The 22,395-nt window shown below is 41.0% G+C and overlaps 2 protein-coding genes across 4 annotated transcripts; both read left to right on the top strand.

Moving 5' to 3' along the window:
• Positions 1-527: 527 nt before the first annotated feature.
• LOC102294290 (cytochrome P450 27C1) lies at positions 528-9,118 on the top strand. Its single transcript, XM_005935277.3, has 9 exons — positions 528-1,025; positions 2,128-2,318; positions 2,636-2,835; positions 3,163-3,372; positions 3,943-4,106; positions 6,221-6,387; positions 6,502-6,580; positions 6,871-7,074; positions 7,947-9,118. The coding sequence occupies exons 1-9, from the start codon at positions 735-737 to the stop codon at positions 8,082-8,084; spliced, it is 1,644 nt and encodes a 547-aa protein (XP_005935339.1). The 5' UTR covers positions 528-734; the 3' UTR covers positions 8,085-9,118.
• A 2,330-nt stretch (positions 9,119-11,448) lies between these two features.
• rbm26 (RNA binding motif protein 26) lies at positions 11,449-22,084 on the top strand. Of its 3 annotated transcripts, none has more exons than XM_005935279.3 (22): positions 11,449-11,951; positions 12,873-12,991; positions 13,101-13,219; positions 13,350-13,441; positions 13,553-13,812; positions 14,151-14,429; positions 14,543-14,785; positions 15,008-15,148; positions 15,259-15,399; positions 15,555-15,663; positions 15,871-16,027; positions 17,506-17,688; positions 18,145-18,246; positions 18,367-18,435; positions 18,521-18,625; positions 18,712-18,786; positions 18,974-19,141; positions 19,411-19,515; positions 19,683-19,886; positions 20,271-20,357; positions 20,517-20,630; positions 21,401-22,084. In XM_005935279.3, the coding sequence occupies exons 1-22, from the start codon at positions 11,893-11,895 to the stop codon at positions 21,488-21,490; spliced, it is 3,021 nt and encodes a 1,006-aa protein (XP_005935341.1). In that variant the 5' UTR covers positions 11,449-11,892; the 3' UTR covers positions 21,491-22,084. The 3 variants fall into 3 exon arrangements, with proteins under 3 accessions (XP_005935341.1, XP_005935342.1, XP_005935340.1); XM_005935280.3 differs by having other exon boundaries at positions 15,552-15,663; positions 18,148-18,246; XM_005935278.3 differs by having other exon boundaries at positions 15,552-15,663.
• Positions 22,085-22,395: the final 311 nt, after the last annotated feature.

Raw genomic sequence — 22,395 nt, 5'->3', positions numbered from 1 at the left:
TCAAATGTTTCCATTTGCTCAAATGCCACCTGGCACTCATATACCAGTTGTGTTCTCTGTAAGGTTTAGCCTGCCTGCAGGGTTCAAATGCAAAAACGCCTATAAATCTCATGCTTCTGTAAAGTCCAACTTTTGCAATCTGTCTGCACAAAGTTATATAAAGTTTCTCATATTTTTCTTTGTTTTAAACACAACTTTTGGACTTGAACACAAAGCACTTACACTTTTGTAAGCAGCTGATGATTTGTGGGGCTCTCTCATGCGCTTACATCAGCAGTACGTGAGGTTTATTCTTTATTTGAGACGAATTTTCTGCAATCATGTGGCTTCTATCACATTATTTTGCGTGTGTGTGTGGGGGGGCTGAGTGACGCGCTCGGAGGGAAGGTGGTGTGCGCAGTCACAGAGGATGATTGATTGGTGTGATGTAACGAACTTTTAGCACGTTGTACTGCGCCCATTTCCGAATAAAGAGTTATCCCTCCCTTCTTTTGAGGCGATCGTCCAATCCTCTTCTTCTGAGGTTGTACAAGCAACTATTTAAAAGCGATCCACGATACTGTCCTTGTCTAACATTTCACTACCACACAGGGAGTGTTGTGTTTGCACGAGCCAAGAGCGTACATTTTCTGCAGATGTGAAGTTACAAAAAAAGACTTTGCAAAAGTTTTTTTAATTTTTTTTTCTCACACATAGTTCTCGGTCACGCAAAGGCGGAAAAAAGCATCTCAACAATGGCAGTCTTCAATAATTTCACGAAGATATGCTGGAAGAACTTTCAGAGCGACCAGTTGAATAAGCAGCTGTTCTACGTTGTGCGTTCCTTACACAAGTCAGCAGCCAGCGAGGCTTTGGGGATCTCTGCAACAGAAGAAGAGACCATGCCCAACAGGATGATCAAACCGGAGGAGGTCAGCGAGAAAACTCAAATCAAGACCCTGAACGACATGCCCGGACCGAACACCCTGTCCAACTTGATCGAGTTCTTTTGGAAGGACGGGTTTGGCAGAATTCATGAAATTCAGGTAATGGTGCTCAATCTTATGCTTCATTTTGTTCTTTTTTCATAGGTTAAAAAATAAATAAAAAATGTCTTGGCCTCGTATTCTCAGTGCTCAGCCAAATTTGTCACCTATGCGTAAAATGGCAATGTAGCGCACCAGGAGTCCGGACACTGGTCGACCTTCCGGTACAAGGCGAGAGTTTTGTAATCGTCCTACTGAGATGTGATGAGCTAACCCGCCCCCGTTTATTGCCAAACATAATTTGCCCCCCATTTGTTTGAAATAATCAGGGGTAAATTATGGTTCAGTCGTGGTCGCGAGTGGACGCGCGCTGGCATTCCATTGGCAGTCCGTGGTCAGCTTCAGACTGTCCGTCTACCGTAAGAGAGAGCCTGCCCGCAAATGGGGGCAGTCTGAAAAAATGTGTGGCACGACCGGTCGGTCCATCGGCCGGACGCAGAGAAAAGCAATGGGATAGTTTTAACTCACAAAGAGCTGAAGTTAAACAGAATCTTATCAACCAATCCACCGAGGCACCGCGTCCTCCACGTCCAGCGCCGTGCAGCTGTGATTTTGGAGTTCAGGGGAGCATGTCCGTGGGCAGAATACCTCCGCAAACTGCACAACCGCGGCAGCATAAATGAAAGCTTAATTAAGTGTCGTCTTTCAGATGCAGCATATGCAGTTTTTACAGAGCGTTTTGAAACGTAGCCTATGCAAATTGGGCACAATAAGCGCCTGCCAGCGTGAGTACAACGAGTACAAAAGGGTCATCATTTCTTAATGTGTCTATATAGATTAATTGTTTGTAGTGAAATATGCTCGAGGTTACGTAATCGTTTCTAAATTTAGATCATTAAAACATTTTTTTAAGTTGATGTGAACACTGGCAGTCTTCTTCAATAGCATCTGCAACTTGGTTTTATTTTTTTTATTATTTGAATGTTACACATTAACATTATTATACAAAAAAGGTCTTCAAAATAATCAGAACAATAAATAAGGAAGTAGTTATCATTACGTTATGGCAGGAGAGCAGTAAAATAAATTCAGTGCTGAAATCTATTAGTAAAGTAATTTACAAATATCTCTAGATATCCTGATTGTCACTGTTGCTTTCTAGATGGAGCACCGGAAGAAGTATGGAAAGATCTTCAAGTCTCGGTTTGGGCCCCAGCTGGTGGTCTCCGTTGCAGATCGTGACATGGTGGCTCAGGTGCTGAGGGCAGAGGGGGTGGCCCCTCAGAGGGCTAACATGGATTCCTGGAAGGAGTACAGAGACATGAGAGGACGGGCCACTGGGCTCATCTCAGCGTGAGTCCCCTTCAGTGTTCAAACCATGAGTTTTGGCAACCTCAGGAAATAATACCTTGATCTGAGCAGATGTGTTGATTAGATTTCCATTACCCGTCCCTTAATTTCTCCTAAATGTCCAGAATCATTTCACACTTCCGTTTACTACTCAGTAGTCCACTTTAGCATCCAAAAAGCATCAGAACTAGCAGTTTTTCCAACAGCAACATCCCTAAATATTCAAATTGAGAATCCCCCCCCCCCCCATATGTCTCTGATTGACTCAAATAAGTGAATACAAGGGAATTTTAATTATCATTTTGTATCTTGTTTCCCAGTGAGGGAGAAGACTGGCTGAAGATGCGGAGCGTGCTCAGGCAGCTCATCATGCGACCACGTGATGTCGCAGTCTTCTCTGATGATGTAAACGGCGTGGTGGACGACCTCATCCAGAGGGTGTACAGTCTGCGCACCCAGCAGCCGGATAAAGCAACTGTCCTCAATGTGAATGACCTCTTCTTTAAATATGCCATGGAAGGTTGGTACCAAGTCTGTAGATTATTGGCTGTGAAGCAAATACCAGTTGGTCAAAAAGGATTTATAAGTGGCTCAATGCAGGCGAAGTGTAGATGGCAGGAAAGAAAATCAATGAGAAAAACTGAAATAACAGAAAAACTGCTATGAAGAGGTAACCAAGGGAGAAATATATGAACCACGTTATTCACTTCTCTAAAATTTAGTCACCAATTTTCCATAGAAAGTTGTTAAAGTGGCCCTGTACTAAAAAGTCAAAGCCACTGATGGTTGCCAGTGTTAAACATCTTAGATTGGTAAAATTCTCTCTCTCTTACCTTCGTTTTTACAGGAGTGGCTGCTATTTTGTACGAATGCAGACTAGGATGTTTGGAAAATAATATTCCCCAGAAAACCCAGGACTACATCGCTGCACTGAACCTCATGTTCAGCTCCTTCAAGATGACCATGTATGCTGGAGCGATCCCCAAGTGGCTCCGACCCATTATCCCCAAACCATGGGAGGAGTTCTGTCTGTCCTGGGATGGTCTTTTCAAATTCAGTAAGTGGTTTATAGCTTGAAATTGTGATCAAAGAAGACAGATTAGTTTCATACTTGTATGCTCTGCTGAACTGCCTGGACAGTGTTTTAGTCCAGAAGATGGTAACCCAGTAATTTCTTACTACATAAAAAGGATACTGGAACACAGGAAGGAGAGATTTCCTAAGTATATCCAGGCCTAATTTATGCTAAGACTTGTGGTACTCTTGTCTAAGACTTCAATTTCTTTTTAGAGTGACCACAAAGGCTGTTAATCAAGTTCTGCCTTGATGCCAGAACTTCTAGAAAGATCTAGTTTTTTTTTTTTTTAGCTTTCCTATTTGGCTAATGCTTTCATTAAAAGAAGTAGTAGAGCTTGAAACCGGTAGTGCTCAATAGAAGGGAATGTTGATGTTGATTTGCATTTAAATCTCCACTGCTGTACCATTGGATAGTGAGAGTATGCAGGTCCATCTCTTACATAACCTACTCCTTTTTCTCTTGCTTTCCCTTCACTACCTTCCTTCACGACGACCCGCATTTTTTTTCCCCCCCATTCATATCACCTTCTCTACCCCTCGTTAATCCCAGGCATTGTTCACGTCAATAAGAGGCTCTCGGAGATCAAGGCCCAGCTGGAGCGGGGAGAGGAGGTGAAGGGGGGACTGCTCACACACATGCTCATTACCAGGGAGATGAGCGTCGAGGAGATCTACGCTAACGTAACAGAGATGCTGCTGGCTGGGGTCGACACGGTGCGTGTGTGTCTGTGTTGTGATAAACATTGTGCAGAGAAGGGTTCGATGTATGTGAAGAGTTGCAGGTGTGTGTGTTTGCATCTGTGTGCGTGTGTGAGTGTCAGAGTCAGTGTTGAGTTTCAAAGGTTGGGGTTTCTGGCGCCATGTCCATGTCTGTGAAGCTGTGCCAGCGTCAGGTCAGAGTAGTGTATCGGGGGGGGGTTACAGTTTCCCACTGACAAACTCGTTCTCACTCAGATTTAGTTTCTTGTCATTTGTCTCTGTCTGTTCAGTCAGCACAGGGGGCCTTTTGTCTCTCTCTCTTTTTTTTTTTAAATAACTAAGGTAGACATCTGTGTTCATGTTTCAACATTCAAACTTTTTGTATGCACTTGCAAATAATTAAGGCTGTGGGTTTAATGTCATCCACGGACCACTATGGGGGGGTAACATGAATCTTTTATTGGCAGGCTAAAGAATACAGAAATTGGGACACAGGAAGGAGGCATTTTACACTGATTTTCTACCTCGCTGTAGTAGTGTTGATGTACATACATTTGCAACTGTATGCGCGCCTCGTGCACATGTTCCTAGTTATTGCCTAATTTGTTTGGGGTCCTGTCATATTAATAAGAATAACGGGGTAGAGTATTTTGTGTGGAGCTTGGGGCCACGGGATAAAAGGGTGTGTGTGTTTTGGTGAACTTGTTGAATCAGGCATGTCCTGGTAGGGGGTGCACTAAGCTCAGCCATTACCTGACCCCATGGTGCATTTTGCCTTTAGTTGGTACACACAAGAGCTGTCAAGTCACATTAGCCACAGCCAGAGTTATAGCACAGAGTGGGCAGAGGTGAGACCAGGGGGAGAATAAGGGGCTGGGTGGGAGTAAGGGGGGGGGGGGGGGGGGGGGGGGGGGGATGGGGTGGATGGCATAATACTGAGGAATACAAGGGATCAGGGTGTGAGATGGATGTTGGAAAATAAGGGGAAGATGGAGGGAATGGAAGGGGGAGAGGCCTCAGCCTTTTGAAAACTTTGCTTGGAGGAGCCTTTGTCATATGATTCCTCTCAGGCTGCATCTGAGGAGTTGCCAGTGTCTGTGCCAGCTGGGGCTGATTAAGAGCATGTTGGTTGCATGGAAAGAGGGTGCTAATGGAGAGGGAGGGGGGAGAATGCAAGAGCAGTGGGAAGGAACAACAGTGAAAAAGAATGGCAGGGTATATTAGTTGGTCCACAGGGAGACACTAACCTTAGATTGGCCTTTAGAGTTATGGCAAAACCAGGGCTGAGGTCAAAAATGCACTGGGGGTGGATGGAGAAGGAGTGGGCTGGATCAACAAGGAAGACCCTCATTAAACAAATGAAAAGATGTAAATTTAGGAAAAGTGACGCATGACATTTTCATATCATTTGGTCAACCGCCCAGCTCACTGAAATAAAATGTCAGTGGATATAAGTCGGAAACAGGAAGTCGGGCCAACTGATCAGATAACTCATGAGTAATTAGAGCGATATGGCAATAAAGGATGAACTGGAGGAAAAAAATCAAGTTGCATTGCTAATATGGAAAGCAAAAATGTAAGAAGTCTGGAATGCATTAGCAGAAGGAGCCCATTGTGAAGTGAGATGAACAGAAGGATTTGCCAAGAACACAATGGAAATGTTAAAAGTTGTACAAGGCTAAACTTGTTTGGATTGGATTTCTGTTTGTGCAACATGGTAATAATCTCAGTCACACTTTCATTTTTCTTGCTGTAATTGTTTGAAATGCCTTGCCAAAGCCAACTGAGGTCATTTAATCAAGGTACAGTGGGATAAGAATGGATCAGATGGGTGAGTGGTGTAAGACATGGGAGAAAATTGTTGGGAGCACAGCTGGTGGAGGGACCTTGAGCATTTGCCCAGCATTTGGAATTGGGCCGCTTCTCCCTCAGATTCCCTTGCTGCTTCTCGGCAATTACTCAACATTATAGAAACTCTTATATCAGCTTGCACTGCAGTCAACTCTGCTGCAGCGCATCAAGAAAAGAAACAATATAGTCACAAATATAAAAACACCAGTACAATATTCATGAAATGCTCAGTGTGTAAGCATATTTTTAAAATTTAAATTGACCATTTTCTGTTCTAGACATCCTTTACCCTGTCATGGGCCTGCTACCTGTTAGCACGACACCCTCATGTACAGCATCAAATCCACACAGAGATTAAAAAGACCCTGGAACCCGGAGCAGTCGCCACAGCCGAGGACGTCTCTAACCTGCCGCTCATTAGAGGGCTGGTCAAAGAGACTCTCAGGTCAGTATGTATTATGTTTATCCTAGATCAAGACTTTGGTGTACATTAGTATTATAGCAATCTTTTCAGTCTTTGTGTGAATAACAGTCTTTGTATGTCCCACACTGTGATCAGGCTCTTTCCAGTTCTTCCAGGCAATGGACGGATCACCCAGGATGACTTGGTAGTTGGTGGATATTTCATCCCCAAAGGAGTAAGTGTGATGGTCACATTTCCACATCAGACACGGGCACAAGAAAGTGTGACAATAAGAATTGGCTAAAACATTATAGTCAAACCAGATGTAACATGATACACTATTACTCAGGCATTTCTCTGTTCAATAGCCCAGCTGTTTTCATTACACAACCAACATTCTTCCTCTCTCTCTCTCTCTCGCTCTCGCTCTCGCTCTCGCTCTCGCTCTCGCTCTCGCTCTCGCTCTCGCTCTCGCTCTCTCTCTCGCTCTCTCTCTCTCCTTTTTTTTTTTTTTTTTTTTAATAGACTCAGCTGGCCCTGTGCCACTACTCCACATCTCTGGAAGAAGAGAACTTTTCGGAGCCTTTAGACTTTCAACCAGATCGCTGGATACGGAAAGATACCACAGATCGTGTTGACAACTTTGGCTCCATTCCCTTTGGCTATGGCATCAGGAGCTGCATTGGGAGGAGAATTGCAGAGTTGGAGATGCATTTAGCTCTCATAAGGGTAAGAGATTACTCTGCTTGTGGTGCTACACTTTCATTTAAAAAAATGTCCAGGGTTCTCAAAAAGGTTTTAAAAAGTCTGGAATATGATAGGATTTCAAAGACTCTAAAATCTGACGGGCCTCAGCGTTTGCTTTGAGTGGAAAAAGATGTGTACTGCAACCAATAACAAAACAAAGATCCCATAACCACTAATGCAACCTCATCACCTTAGCTGAACACACCTATGTGAGCATGTGAGCTTGTGTATTGTCTTCTTTGATAATAAAAAAATATATTTTTGTAAAATAATGTTAATTTAATTGGGAAGTACAATATGGATGGAAAATATCTTAAATGCATTTTATATAATCCTCAAAACATCTTACAAGTAATTTATTTAAGCCTACAGAAACCCAGCTCTCGTTAGCATTTCTCTCTTGCTCTCAGGCTCGTGCTGTGACAAGAGCACAGGGGGAAATGAAACTAAACTACAAATATTAATGTATCATACTGTTGCTCCATATTGTATTTTCCAAGTGTCTGGAGACAGCATGAACACAAATGGTAATTACTGATGCAAAATCAGAATAATGCAAAGCTTTGTCAAGACACTTCTGGAAAATTTGAATCATCATTGAGCACAAAAAATGCATTATCATTCAGTCTGACCTCCGCTTCCTCAGATCTACTGAGGAGTTTGTTGAAAGATGATTCATCCTTCACTTCTCTATATCACACACCTCATATTCCCTGTTATTTATTTATTTATTTATTTATTTAAATGATTATCCTCTTATTTTTATGGTTTTACATAAAAGTGTGCTAGATAATGTGACTACTGAATTAAGCTAACTTTGATGTCTGTTCTTTGTCTTTTTGCTCGCTGTGCAGCTCATTCAGAAGTTCCACATCTGCCTTTCTCCTCTCACTGCTGACATCAAAGCCAAAACCCACGGCCTGCTTTGCCCCGGTGCCCCCATCCACCTGCAGTTCATCGACCGGGAAGTGGACGCACTCTCTTCTCCGTGAAATCCGCTGTACTGTTGGAAGTTTTTAAACACTCTGCTTTTAGACACACTCTCCACTCCTATATTTTAGATTCTGAGCTGAGAATGAGGTTTTACTCAGGAATGAAATGTGTTCATTAGCGACTAGGACACAAATCCAGGACAAATATAAGCTGTAAGAATAACATTTGTACTGAAAATCCCCTTTTTTGTTTTGTTTTTTGATTGTAACTACTTCCGTGATTCAATTAAATATGGAAAAATGAAACTGATCCCAATGAAAACCTTTACATACTCTGGCTGTAGCCTCTTACACTATTGTGCATGTATGCATATAATGTGATCACAAATATTAATGCATGTAGACATTCTGTTTCCTCTGCGTTTGAGCTAGGGCAGCTGTGAATGGACTTAGCTTAGCTAGGTTAGCGCAGCTGTTTATAACAAGCTTTACTCAAAGACTGTGTTACGAACCAAATTTTGTTAATTTCTTTCCCTTTAAAACTAGCATCATTATTTTTTTTTTATTTGATCATTTTATTTTTTTGCTTTAATTTCTAGTGAATAAGTGCATTCATATACCGAAAAGGCATTACATGACTTTAATCTGTGTACTGTATATCTCTGAAGTACAGACAAGAAATGTTTTAAAATAGATTACCTTTTAAAAAAAAACAACAAAAAACATGGCAACTAGTTGAATTATCTCATGAGCTACAAGCAATGAATGTAAGTGCACATTTTCCATTAATCAATCCACTGCCTACGTTTTCAGGGGTTTGGATCAAAGAATGTGGTTAGACTTTGGTTTGTTTGCTATTTGTGAGAAAGTCCTCACTCGCATATGATTTATTGTTGGCATTTGCTTCTTTTGTTTGTTTTCGAGATGGAAAAAGGTATGTTACAGTACAGTTGGAAAGGAGAGAGGCAAGTTGTTTGCGTGTGTCAGCGTGAAGAATCTCACTGGTCGGCAATGAAGAAAAAACACTTTAATTTTTATCTGCTTTTTTGCCTCTGTATTTTATTGTTTTGTTTGTTTTGTAGTTCCAGTGAAACTGGGAAACAATAAAATGATTTATTACAACAAACCGTGTTGTTGTTTTGGGCAATATTTTAATATACAGACACTTCAGAGTTTTATCTTTTAATTTATAGAAACAGAACAAGAAATGATTAAACTGAGCTTTTTCACTGCAGTTTGTAAAGAACATGTAAAAGCTGCATGGTTGCAATTAATGACTGATATGACAAATAACTAGACTCTTCACATGACTCTATATACCACACCCATGTATTCATGTTTGCACACATGTTTAGTGTTTTATAAATGTATTAGACCACCACCCAACCAAACAGCTCCCCTAAATTAAAAATACTGACCAAAATCATTTGTTTCTGTGATGGTTAATCCACTAGTATTTGCAAGCTTTTTAATCATAATCTTTAATCAGAGTACTATTGCATGCAAGAATTTTTTTTTTTTGATCAAGGTCTTTTTATTGAACAAAAAAATTGCTTTTAACAACAATTACAGCAGCATTAACAAACTCCCCCCTCCCCCCCCCACCACCACCTATCCAGAACAGTGTAACAAAAACCCAGCCAGAGAGGAAGGAAGAAATAAGATAAAATTGAACTACAGATAAAAAAGTCAATAAAATAAATGAATGACAGCAAGGAAAAAACAAAACACCCCCCCCACACACATTAAGCGATAGTATGCAGATTTAAACTTTAGTATTAGACTATAAACCATGTTATTGTATCATGTAATATTATTTCTTATAAATCTACGCTAATCAGCAAAGGTTTGCAGCTTTGTGAAACAAGCCCTGGCAATAGATTTAGAAATACTGATTTTGAATAACAGATTAAAATGAATGCTTTGATTGAAATCTAGAATTTCTTATTGTTAGTAAATGACCTGGACCCCTTGTCTGGGGCTCTCCTCAGCTCTTTCACGGTTTCCCCTCCGTTGGTCTTCCTTGGACTCTTGCACTCTGGTGGTCTCTGGATGTCTGGAGTCTGGATCTCCTCCAAACCTGCTTCATGCCCTGGGGGACGGGGCTATGGCACCCCACTCCCTCTGGCAGGTCGTTACATGAAGAAACCTTTTGAATACAAGCGCGCTCATGCTCACAGGTGTACACACGGTGTTCACAGACACAAACTACACTTTTCTTGGCTGCTACCTCAAAGCACACTGTGCTCTGTCAATCTTACATATATGTGCTGCAATAAAAAAAAAAAAATAAAAATAAATAAATAAATAAATAAATAATATATATATATATATATATATATATATAGTATAGTATGGTATAGTATATGTATATGATATAATATTATATATTATATATATATATATAATAATATATATATATATATATATATATGTGTGTGTGTGTGTGTATATATGTTGCACCCTTGGTAAATGACCTGGAAACAATCATGTTAATCTTGAACAAGTAAGCAAGGTTTTTGATCCTGATTAATGTTTACTTCGTTGAATTGAACTGAAAATAAACTAACCAGCTTCCTGTCAATCTTGGGTCTGATGCCTGTATACTGTGTGTTCCCGTCCATCTAAGATCTAGAATCTGGAAGATAACTTAGATCAGTGTATATTTACTGATGTGGACTAATTTCTGTATGGCATCAAAGATGAAAAGCACAAAATCAGACATGATGTCTTGCACAAGGCTAAATGCTATTTGTCTTGGCCTTGGTTGTGCAACACTGGGAGCAATGTGGTGTGCCTCGATGCTCGGGGAAGGAGGGCATTCCGGTTCACCATTTTTATCCACATTTCTCCCTCCCCTTGTTAGCAACTGTGTTACAGCCATCTTATAGCCAGTCTCCTCCTCATTTCCAAACCGACTGTCAGACTCTAATTAGGAGGTTTTACTTTGTCAAAGAGTCTAGCCTTCCTGTACTGAAGGGAAAAATGTATAGGAATATTGTAGGGGACAGGTGTAGGTGCTTGTAGTCAAACAATGTTGGGACCTTGTGTGGAAAAAGTAGGAGCAGAAAGACGAAGCACAAACACACCCCCATCACTCCACACACACAGTAGGGCATGGAGGAGGAGAAGAGAGTGAAGGGACACAGCACCTACCCTCAAGTCTAGTGGACCACATGTGCAATATAAAGATGCAGGGGTGGGGAGGTGCAGAGTGAAGTAAGTGGAAACTTGTTATTGTCTATGTTGTGAAAGTGAACCACAGGCAAGGAAGTTGAGCTTGGAATAATAATAATAAATTGCATATTTCTTTCGTTTGGGATACACTGAAAACAAAACACAGCGGTTAAATGAGCAGAAATTTCGCACTTTTTACGTCGACGGACACGGCGCTCAGAGTTGCCCTCTCGCGATTTTTCGAGAATTTTTCCAACGAGAGTTCAACCGGAAGTAAATAGTATTCATGGCATAGTAACCACTAGTGAGAGGGGACGAAATAGCAATTTAAGCGCGGATGCTATTTAATTCATCGAACTGAAATCGTTTGTAAACTTCAGAGTTAGCAGCTTCAGCGTTGAGAGGCAACAGACTTCCCTCCACCACCGGCGTTTCGATAATAAACACAGCAGAAGGGTGGCGGGATTGTGCAGCACGCTCGGGGCCTGGACAGACGTGTGCTAGCCCAGCAAACGTTACGCTGCGTTAACGCGGCAGTCAAGCTAACGTCACGTTTAGCATCACAGTCTGTCCACTGAAGCTGCTAGTTTCACCAGCTAATGTCAGCTGTGCTTTTACACAGATAAACAGCATCAGCCCCGATTAGCTTTAACTGTGGCGGTGGTCGAGGAAAGGCTCCTTTGGATCTAAGATGATCATTGAAAACCTCGATGCCTTGAAAACATGGCTGTCTGAAACCCTCGAGCCCATGTAAGTATGGTTAGCCATTAGCCAAAAGGCTCTAGTAAATTTAGTTTAATCGGAGTTACACAAACTACTTAAATGAATGGGGGCTTGAAAGAGTAAATTTTGCTCCAGTAAAGGTCCCGTTGCTTTATTGACATTTTACTGAAGTAAAAATTAATTTTGGTTGTGAAAAAAGTTGCCAAATTAAAATGTACTCCGAGTAAACATAATGTGTTGCGCCTTTAAAAGGGTAAGGGAGAGGAAAAGCTGTTACATGGTAATAATGTGGTGATAATATGGTGGTTAACCATGTCCTGTACTATAAGATACATGATTAGAACATTCTTAGTCTACGAAAAAGTGTCCTTAATATACGAAACAGTACTAAGTCCCTTTTGCTTAAACTCTGCTGCATGTGCAAAATACCACTCGTCAAATATATAATTATATAACTGCTTTCCTCAGTACAGCCAGCCTAGAAATAACCAGATTAAATAACAAAACTGTCACACTGTGTCCCCAAACTTGATTCAGCAACATTAAAAATGCACGTCACATAACCAAGCAGCTTTATAAAGAACGATAAGGAGATGTAATAAATCAAGGCAGCACAGAGTTGCAAATAATATATTGTTAACTCTTAATTCCTGGTATCACTTACAAGAAAAGCTAAACAAAGTACTAACTGAGTCAGTTATTTATTTATGTTATTTAAGCTTTAAATGAGCCAGAACCAATAACATTTCCTACCAACAACAGCAAAGCTACTGCCTGCTTTTGTGGTGTATTGTAAATTCAGTGGATACAGTTAGTTAACTCACCTGCATTTTGCAGCTTTCATAAACGACTGTGTCCTCCCAACACGTATTGTCACAGACAAATTGTCTGGTTTTAAAAGGAAATCTTGTTCATGTGTTATATGGATTTCTTTCTTAACGATTGCAGCTGTGATGCAGACCCTTCTGCGCTCGCCAAGTATGTTGTTGCGTTGGTGAAGAAGGACAAAAGTGAAAAGGAACTTAAAGCCCTTTGTATAGACCAGCTGGATGTATTTCTTCAGAAAGGTAATTATTAAAGCTTTATTTTCCAAGCCCCATTACTTTTATCATGTGATCCTGAATGTTATTTGACTCTGGTTTAAAATATTATTCTATTACTTTTTTTTCTTTCCAGAAACCCAGCCATTTGTGGATAAGCTGTTTGAAGCCATTAACAACAAAAGCTACCTCCCACAGCTTGAGCAGCCACCCTCTGGGATCAAAGTTGAGAAAGAAGAGCAGAAGAAAGATGAGGTTATCTTCTTTTAATGTCAAGAATTTCAAACAGCCTGAGTACCCAAAGATTATTAACATCAGTTAAATGCACACTTGCTAAACAGTACAAGCAACCAGTTTAAATAGGCACCTTTTTTTTCTTGTTCAGGCAAATCGTGAAGACGAACGAGACAAGAAATTTTTGCGACGCGTGAATCACAGCCCCCCACAATCAAGTTCTCGTTACAGCAGAGACAGCAGGTGTGTGCATTTGCCTGTTCTCATTTAGAAAAAACAAAACAAAAACCATGTCAACATGTGTTTTTCTTTCACTCATTTCACTCATTGTTTTTAAAAAAAAAAAATTTTCAGGAGAGGAGATGACCGTAAGCGAGACGATCGCTCCAGGAAGAGGGATTATGATCGCAACCCGCCGAGAAGGGACTCTTACCGTGAACGCTACAATCGCAGAAGAGGCCGCAGCCGCAGTTACAGTCGTAGTCGTAGCCGAAGCAGGAGCTGGAGCAAAGACCGTATCCGAGACCGTGACAGAGACAGGGATAGAGACAGGGATCGAGATCGCACCAGGAGCCGGTCCCTCAGCAGAACTCGGTCGAGAAGCAGAAGTCGAGGTAAGAACCTGATTAACTCAGGTTGTAAAAATATCAGTATTTTTCTTTTTAATGTGTGAACATGCCAACTTCATTACAGATCTTAGAACATCTTATTTTTCCTGGAGATGTATTTGTTTGGTATAGGTGTGTATTTCCTCTGGTATGAATTTACCCAATCTTAAGAATTCAATAGGATTTCCTGAATAGTTCACTGTATATGATGATCTACCAGTGCTGAGCAGTTAAAGAGAAAAAGGATCAAACTAAAAACGGTGTACCTGATTCACAGGTCTGATTTGTCACTTTTGTAAATGTGTTAGTGATTTAAAGCCATGTGGCCTTTCTTTTCTCTCTAGAACGAGACTCTGGAAAGTTGAAGTATGATCATGAACGAGGGGACAGGTCAGAGAGTGGTGATGGGTATACCCCAGCTGCTCTTGTCTCCACTGCAACCACTTCACACTTCCCTGTGCCAACACTGAGCAGCACTATTACAGTCATTGCTCCCACACATCATCACAGCAACAACACCACAGAGAGCTGGTCAGACTTCCATCCCGAGCACCCTATGGATCGGGTCCCTTTCAACAGGGGGCCTCCCCCTCAACAGAGAAATCGATGCCGTGACTATGACGGTAAGGACAGCTGATATTAAATATATATATAGAAAAATATATTAAATGTGTTCTGTTTTGTTCTTGGACGTTGTATATTTGTTTGTTCTACATAGCTCTGTTTCCTTTGGCAGAAAAGGGATTCTGCATGCAGGGGGATCTGTGTCCTTTCGATCACGGAAGTGATCCCGTTGTAGTGGAGGATGTCAATTTGCCCAGTATGTTGCCCTTCCAACCTCCACCAATTCCAGGTGTGGAGCCACCACCACCCCCAGGCCTCCCACCACCACCGCCTCTCATGAACCCACCACCTGTGAACCTTCGGCCACCTGTGCCCCCTCCAGGTGCCCTTCCACCTAGCCTCCCACCCGTTGCAGGTAGAGATTCAGATAATAATTGCTGTATTTCCTCTATTTTCCTGACACTTTGATTCAAGGTTTTAAAAAGTACTAATAGGTTGAATTAGCATTAAAGCAATTTGAAAGTTTAGGGACTTTTTTAAGTCATCAAATAAATTCTTTATGCTTAAAACTACAAAGTGATATATCGCTACAGAAAAGGGCTACCAAAGATGTTAACTCTTGCTTTATCTGGCACAGGTCCCCCTCCTCCTCTTCCTCCACTGCAACCAGCAGGCATGGATGGTCCTCCCAATTCCATCACCAGCTCCGTTCCCACCATTGTCACCTCTGGGATGCGCTCCTCGCTTCCACCACTCTCAAGGCCACTCTTCAACTCTGGTAATGTCTCTAATCTCTTATGTAGTCTATATAATTTTAGATTTATAAATTTGTTGCTGTACTTTACCCCAGTATTTTATGAGCTAAATGATCCTCTCTCTGCTGATCAGATCACTATGACATAGACGTGTACAATCCCGAGGCCCCCAGCATCACCAATACTTCCAGGCAGATCTATCGTCACCGGGTCAATGCCCAGAGACCCAACCTGATTGGTCTCACTATGGGGGAGGTCGATCAGCCACACAGAGGTATTTTAAACCATTTGAACTTTGAAAAGACTGTCCTCAGTTATATGTGCATTTCATCTACTGCAATCAGAAGTGTTTCTCTAGACTTGTATTCTCCTTTTATGAGCCAGATGTGTTGGTCTCAGAAATTAACCTATCAGTGTTTGTTCCAGCAGACAAGATTCCCAACAACAGTATGAGAATTGTCATGGAATCTGATTCGAGGAAGAGACCCGCTCCATCTCATGATGGAGGGCTGCCCACCAAGAAACCTTGGTTTGACAAGTAAGAAACACTTTGTTTTTGTTTGTATTTTTCTATAGTATGTAAATGGCCTGTATTTGTATAGCGTTTTACTAACCCCTAAGGACCCCAAAGCGCTTTACACATTCAGTCATCCACCCATTCACACACACATTCACACAACAGCACATGTAAAGAGGGGTATAATTTGACACATGTGAATTGGTTAATTTTCTCCTCTCTGCTCAGAATCAACTTTAACAAACCCAACCACCAGGGCAGCCACAAAAGGGCTCAGTTTACTCCTAATGCCAAGCTGCTTGTTCGGCAAATTCCCCCTGAGCTCAACAACATCAGCAAACTCAACGAGCATTTCAGCAAGTTTGGAACCATCGTCAACCTGCAGGTCAGTTTCCGGATATGGATGTCCCGGCTTTGATCATTGTTGGTTATTAACACGTGTAACCACAGTATAGCGCAATCATATATGCTGTTCAGTTGGTGATTGATGTGTGAACAGTATGCATGCATGGATCTGGTATTAAAAGGTTAAAGAGTCACACATGGTTTGTCTAGTGGTTTAGATTAATCTTCTAGGTTGTCTTTTAGAAATAAAATATAAAATTATGCCATAAAGCTATTTGAGTAACATGATTTGCAACAGCTCTGGTCCAACATAAATCTGACAGGCAATATCAATAAAGATATCACATGTCAAAATAAGAGATTGACTGCTAAGGTATCTTCAAAAACAGCTGCGTACTCTTTTACAAAATACATTGATGTAGTTTGTCAGGGGTTGACATTTGTTCAAACACAAGTAAGAGAAATGAGACAACTGCAGACCGACTCTGAGAGTATTAGAAAGCGTGCGCACGGGTGTGAATGCCTCTCAGAAGACACACACACTGAGCGCAGGCTGGGTTCTTTATTTATAGTGAAAGTAAGTTACATAGTACTTCCTCTTTTAACTGAAAAGGGAGAGGTCAGGCATTATGTCAGCTTATCTGACCTTGCACACATACACTGAAAATAACAATGCAGAAGTATATCATGCTTATCTGACATCACACACTGAGGAAAGGAATGCATTATGTTCTCTTTAACAATAAGCTTGGTTATGTGAAAATATATGAACACACAAAATATAAGGCACACTTGATTATATTGTATTATAGAGATTTGGTTATATTGTATAATGTAGAAAATCTCTAACATAGTTTTAGGCTTTGAAGGATTGGACAGTAAAAGGTAAACATAATGACTCTTGGGATGATCAGGTGGAACTAACATGTAACTGCTCTTGTGTCCGTTTAGGAATCAAATAATGTTGAATTAACTCTTTATCTCATAAAGATGACTTTTGATAACTTCCCCTCTACCCTTAACGACAAGTTTTGACACCTCAGTATATATCAATCAAGACGTTTCCTGGAAGCAGCATAGGCAGAAACTACCCTCGCTAACTTCTAATGCACACCGAATTATTTTGTTTTATAAGGAGGCCTGAAGTATAACGGAAACCACTCACTACATCTTGAAAGCCCTACTAGGCTTTCAAGATGTAAAGAGTTAAAATTTCAGAGTCCGATAAAGCCCCTCGTTGTGTTATCAGGTTTGTTTGCAAGAAAACTGACTTTGATCGTGTCTATGTGCTACTGTTAAGGCAAATATCCAGATATTGGCTTTAAGCTGCTATATTTCTGTAAGTTCAGCTAAAGCTGAAGATAAATCTGTGTCATGAGTGAAGCTGATGTTTGCGAGTGACTTAGCTGACCACAGCTCATCACACACACATTGTTATCCCCTTGAGTGACCGTGGTTTTCAGATTGTAATGTGTTGTCCTCTGTCTGTTTTAAAAATGGTTTTAAATGTTTTTACAGGTGGCCTACCAGAGTGACCCTGAGGGGGCACTGATACAGTTTTCCTCTCCTGATGAGGCAAAGCGGGCCATGCAAAGCACTGAGGCGGTTCTCAACAACCGTTTCATCAGGGTACACTGGTTTCGTGAGGATGGAAACGATGCCCAGGGCCAGTCTCAGTTACAGCAGCAGTTACAGCCACAGGTAGCCACGGTTAAAGTCAGCCGTCTCTCATAACACGCTTTTGCAGACTGTTATCTTTACACACTTTAAAATAGGAGGCACTTGCAAACCAGTGGATTCATTGTGATTACAGATTCACAGTAATACAAGTTCCTCTAACTTCATCAGCTTAAACAAGAACACACCACAGCCAATGTTAATGTTTTAAGGTGTGAAATATATTTCCTGTTTTAAGAGTATGTTTTGATAATTTGCAAGAACTAGACACTGTGCCACATTGTCTTCTCTTGGCTCTCTTTTTGCAATGTAGAAAACTCGGCGGCTGTAATACCTGTCATTTCTGCACGTACAGCACAAAGAACTTGTTTTGCTGTCTAAAAAAATAAATGCAGCGGAGGCAAATCTGGAAGAGGGACAGCGTATTTATCCGCTAAAATGCCTTCCATTTCACAATTGTACACCGTCTTTGTTTTTCAGCAGCCTCCAGCCACTTCCCTGAAGCAGTCTGTCAAAGACCGTCTGGGACCCATGCTGCCCCAGAATTCAGGGCCCGGTCAGGAATCCGGTGCAGCCTCACAGGTGTGTGTAGGCGGTCTTGCTGAGGATGTGTTTTGTTGCGTGTACTTGTCAAAATTTGCCCGAGGTCTGTATAAACATTTCCCCCCTTTTTGACCCCCTCCCCACACCCCTTTTGTGCAGAATCCCACTAAGCTGTCAGTGAAGGATCGTCTAGGCTTCTGTACAAAACCAGCAGCTCCAATTGAAAAAGTAAGTCTCCACTCTGTGTTCAGAAGTCTTTGCGTCCCTTTTAAAATGTTCTCCTTCTCTTGCAAATGTAATTGTTTTCTCTCAGTTTCAGGTGTGTTCAACGTCCATGGGACTCACAAAGACTGTGTACAATCCTGCTGTCCTGAAAACAGCACAAAGGACCTCAGAGGAAGCTTTGAAGAAGAAACAGGTGAGAAATGGATGGAAATTTGGAGGGGCAGTGATTTATAAGTTGAGCAAAAAAACTGTATCCTATCCCCATTTCTAATTACACAGGAAGCTCTAAAACTGCAGCAAGATGTGAGGAAGAAGAAGCAGGAAATATTGGAGAAGCACATTGAGACACAAAAGGTAAGATGCAGAAGGAATAAAGACTTCTGTTGCTCAGTGTTAATTTGCATAGATTTGGATGATTTGAGTAAGATTATTATGGTTTTGGTTTTTTTTTAACATTTATTTTCACCTCAAGTGTAATTATTCAAATATGGAGACATCAGCAAATGTTAAACTTGTATTTCTCTGCTTATGTCTGCTGCAGCTCCTGATATCCAAACTTGAGAAGAACAAATCAATGAAGGCAGAGGATAAAGCCAAGATCATGGAAACTTTGGACATGTTAACAAAGAGCATCACCAAACTGCAAGAGGAGATAAAATTAATCTCAAGCAACAGCAACCCACTGCGGATAGCAAAAAGCAAGGCCCAGGTAGTGTTACCTAAAAGAAGAAATACACCGATATGGTCAAACAAAAGCCAACTGATAAGAACCTGATGGATTATTATTGATTTGATCTTGATTTCAGTGATTGAGTTTTTTTCTCTCCTTTTTCTTCTAGTATATCACAGAAAATGGTTGTAACTTGCTGTTGCTGTTAGATTCTCCCACACTTGATATATTTGCTTGTTTTCTGTTTTAATTTAAAATTCTAGTTGATGGCCAGCATTTATTTTTATTAAATCTGCTTTCACTCACAGGCACAGAAAGAACTGCTGGATGCACAGCTGGATCTGTATAAGAAGACTCAGGCTGGAGAGGACACAGCCCTGTTGAAGATCAAATACACCCAGCTGCAAATTGAGGTATTGAATAAAAAAAAAAAAAGAAAGAGGGCAAGCTTGAAACCATGTATAAAAATGCTGCTTGCACAGTAGCCACTTGAGGGCAGACTTGTTCTTGGAATTTCAAATGATGAAACATAATCTCCACTCCAGCTGTGTTCTGATGTGCTCTGATTGTTTTCTTTCAGGCAGCTAAACGGGGGCTGCTGTCACCAGGGCGGGGCCGGGGTGTCCATCCTCGGGGCCGCGGTGCCGTCAGGGCTCGGGGAAGGGGCTCTAGGGGGCGAGGAAGAGGTGTGCCGCTGCACGCAGTCGTGGATCATCGACCAAGAGCGCTGAAAATTTCTGGTTTCAACGACACAGACCGCATAGATTTGCTACCACACTTTGCTGTAAGTGAACCTAAAACGGAAAAAACAGACATTTGATAGCAGCCACTGTGCTGTGTAACTGTGTAAAATGACAGGATGTTAAAGTTTTACGTTTGGTGAGCATACAGTGCTCATCTAAAGATAATCATAATAATACATTTAAGAGAAGATATTAAAAATATTGACACTGTTTAGTATATAGCTGTGTTATATAAGGTGTAAAAAATATTCCATATTCATAATTTCCAGTGAGCTTAACACTGTCTACACTGCTTCCTCTGCATTTTAAACCAACTGTAGGTTAACAGCAGGCCACGTTGCTGGTTTGTTAGGAACATTTTCCTCACTGTTGTGATGTATTAGTTTGTTCAATGACCAAAATGCTTTGCTTTCCCAATCCTGTAGCAATTTGGAGAAATTGAAGATTGCCGGATTGATGAGGGTAACCTGTCCGCGGTCATCACGTACAAGACGAGAGCGGAAGCAGAGCAGGTGATGCACTTTAACATTCAAACAGTGAAATGTCTGTTTCATTTCTTTCTGCATTATGGCTCGTCCTTGGATTAGCAAGGATAAGGCACAAAGACCAGCAGCTAAGCCTGATGTTGACACCTGCCCCCCCTCTGTCTGCTTTATGTTGTCCACCTGCAGGCGGCTCTTCACGGAGTGAAATTTAATAACCAGACTTTGCGCCTGGCTTGGCATAAGCCTGTCACCACTCTCACTACTGCGGATGCTGACGAAGCAGAACCTGAGGAAGATGAGGTTTGTGGATGTTTCTCACCTTGCCTTAGTGTTGGGACTGTTGATTCAGTGTGGGGGATTTTCTGACACGTGAGTCACGAGGAGAGCATTAGACTTATTTCTTCCTCATGCTGCTATTAAATCCACTTGGAAATATTTTCTTTAGTGAGGACTTTTTTAGATGTGCTCATCTCAGTAAAACTTATCAAATATGTTTCTTGTATTTAACAGCCACAAGGGGGAGCTCTTACACATCAATGCAGGAACTGTACTAGGATTGTACTGATCAGCCAAAATATTAAAACCAGCTGCTTAATATTGCATCCCATCACCCCTACTCTCTCCCATACTTAACCCATCATGGCACTGGGCTACATTGGCAATAGATTCAATGGCAATTTGTGGATCAGGATTTCTTCCATTCCATACCAACACTCCTCGGCCCAGCTGACATCATTTTGGACGTTTCTGGGGATGAAAAAATGTTGTTGTAGATGTCACGCTTCTGACTGCCCAGGGTTTCCCATCAGAGTATTGCATTTTCACTAGATGATCATTGTTGATTCACTTTATCTGTTTGTGGTTTTAATATTGTGGCTGATCACACTGATCAGCCACAATAACAGTGCTGGTCAGTGAATTTCGCACAGCCCCTCATACCTTGATTACTCTCAGATGGAGAATTTAGTTTGTCTTAGGACCTTTTTAGAAAGAAACAGATGTGTTGTGGAGTTTTCTGCACTTTTTAAGCACGTGTAGTAATCTCAGTTTCTTTTCTTCTGTCCTATCAGTACCCAGAAGAGTCTCTAAGCGATGATGCGCTGCTGGCGGACGACGATGAGGAAGAAGACGACAACGAGCCTCGCCCCTGGCGCAGATGAGGCTCACTCAGATGTTTTTTTGTTTGTTTGTTTTCTTTTCTTCCTCTGGTTACACTGGTGTGGAGGACAAGTGGAACTTTAGAGAAGATTTCAATGCTTGCTTATAAATCAGCAAGACACATTTCACTTTGGCTAGATGTGTTTTTTTCCCCCTAGAATTGCTGTAACTGGCAGAAAAACCATGTACAAGTTTAATGAATTTCATTGTGTATACCAGATGCAACAGTGCTGATTTTTTTTTTATTGCTCTTAATGTAGACTGTTTTTTTTCTTTCATATTTGGGTTCACAGAATACAATTAGTTTGTTGGGACATATGACAGCTGATCACTGAAAGACACATTTTTTTGAGTTCCTAAAAATAAAAAAAAAAGCTGTGTTATAATTTAAACCAATGACAGTAGCTTTTGCAGAATAGTGTTAGGTTGACTGGTTTAAACGCTTGTGTGTAAATATTTTATGAATGAGTTTAATAGTTTGATTTGTATGAAAGCTTGGCTTCTAAGTTCTTTGCTTTACTTTGGATTGTACAAAAAAATAAAGAATTGAAATGGTCTAAAACATGCTGCCAAAAAAAAAAAAAAATCCCTCCCCCGTTTCCCAAAAGAAAAAACAAAACAATTGGCAGTGGGGAAAAAAAGAAAGCAGCCAAAAAAAGAGCTGAAAAAAGACCATTTCAACAAAACAAAAAAAAAACCTTCATCTTCACCTAAGAGCAAACTTCCTAAAAAAAACTCAACAGCTTTAACTGGAACTGGTAAGTGCCATGTAGCACCAAATGGCATATAAAGGTAAGGCAGACATCATGCTGTATATCTGTTTTTGCAAAAAAACCAAAACATTTGGAAACTGATTCAATTTAAAAATGTTTTTTTTTTTTTTTTTTTTGTAGGAGCTGTCAGTGTG

Source organism: Haplochromis burtoni, unplaced genomic scaffold (genome assembly GCF_018398535.1).
Source record: "Haplochromis burtoni strain Fernald_Lab_line unplaced genomic scaffold, NCSU_Asbu1 Contig_195, whole genome shotgun sequence".
In the NCBI taxonomy this organism is placed as follows: domain Eukaryota; kingdom Metazoa; phylum Chordata; class Actinopteri; order Cichliformes; family Cichlidae; genus Haplochromis; species Haplochromis burtoni.
The sequence above is the reverse complement of the archived record's forward strand: the minus strand, read 5'-3'. Positions and strand labels throughout refer to the sequence as shown.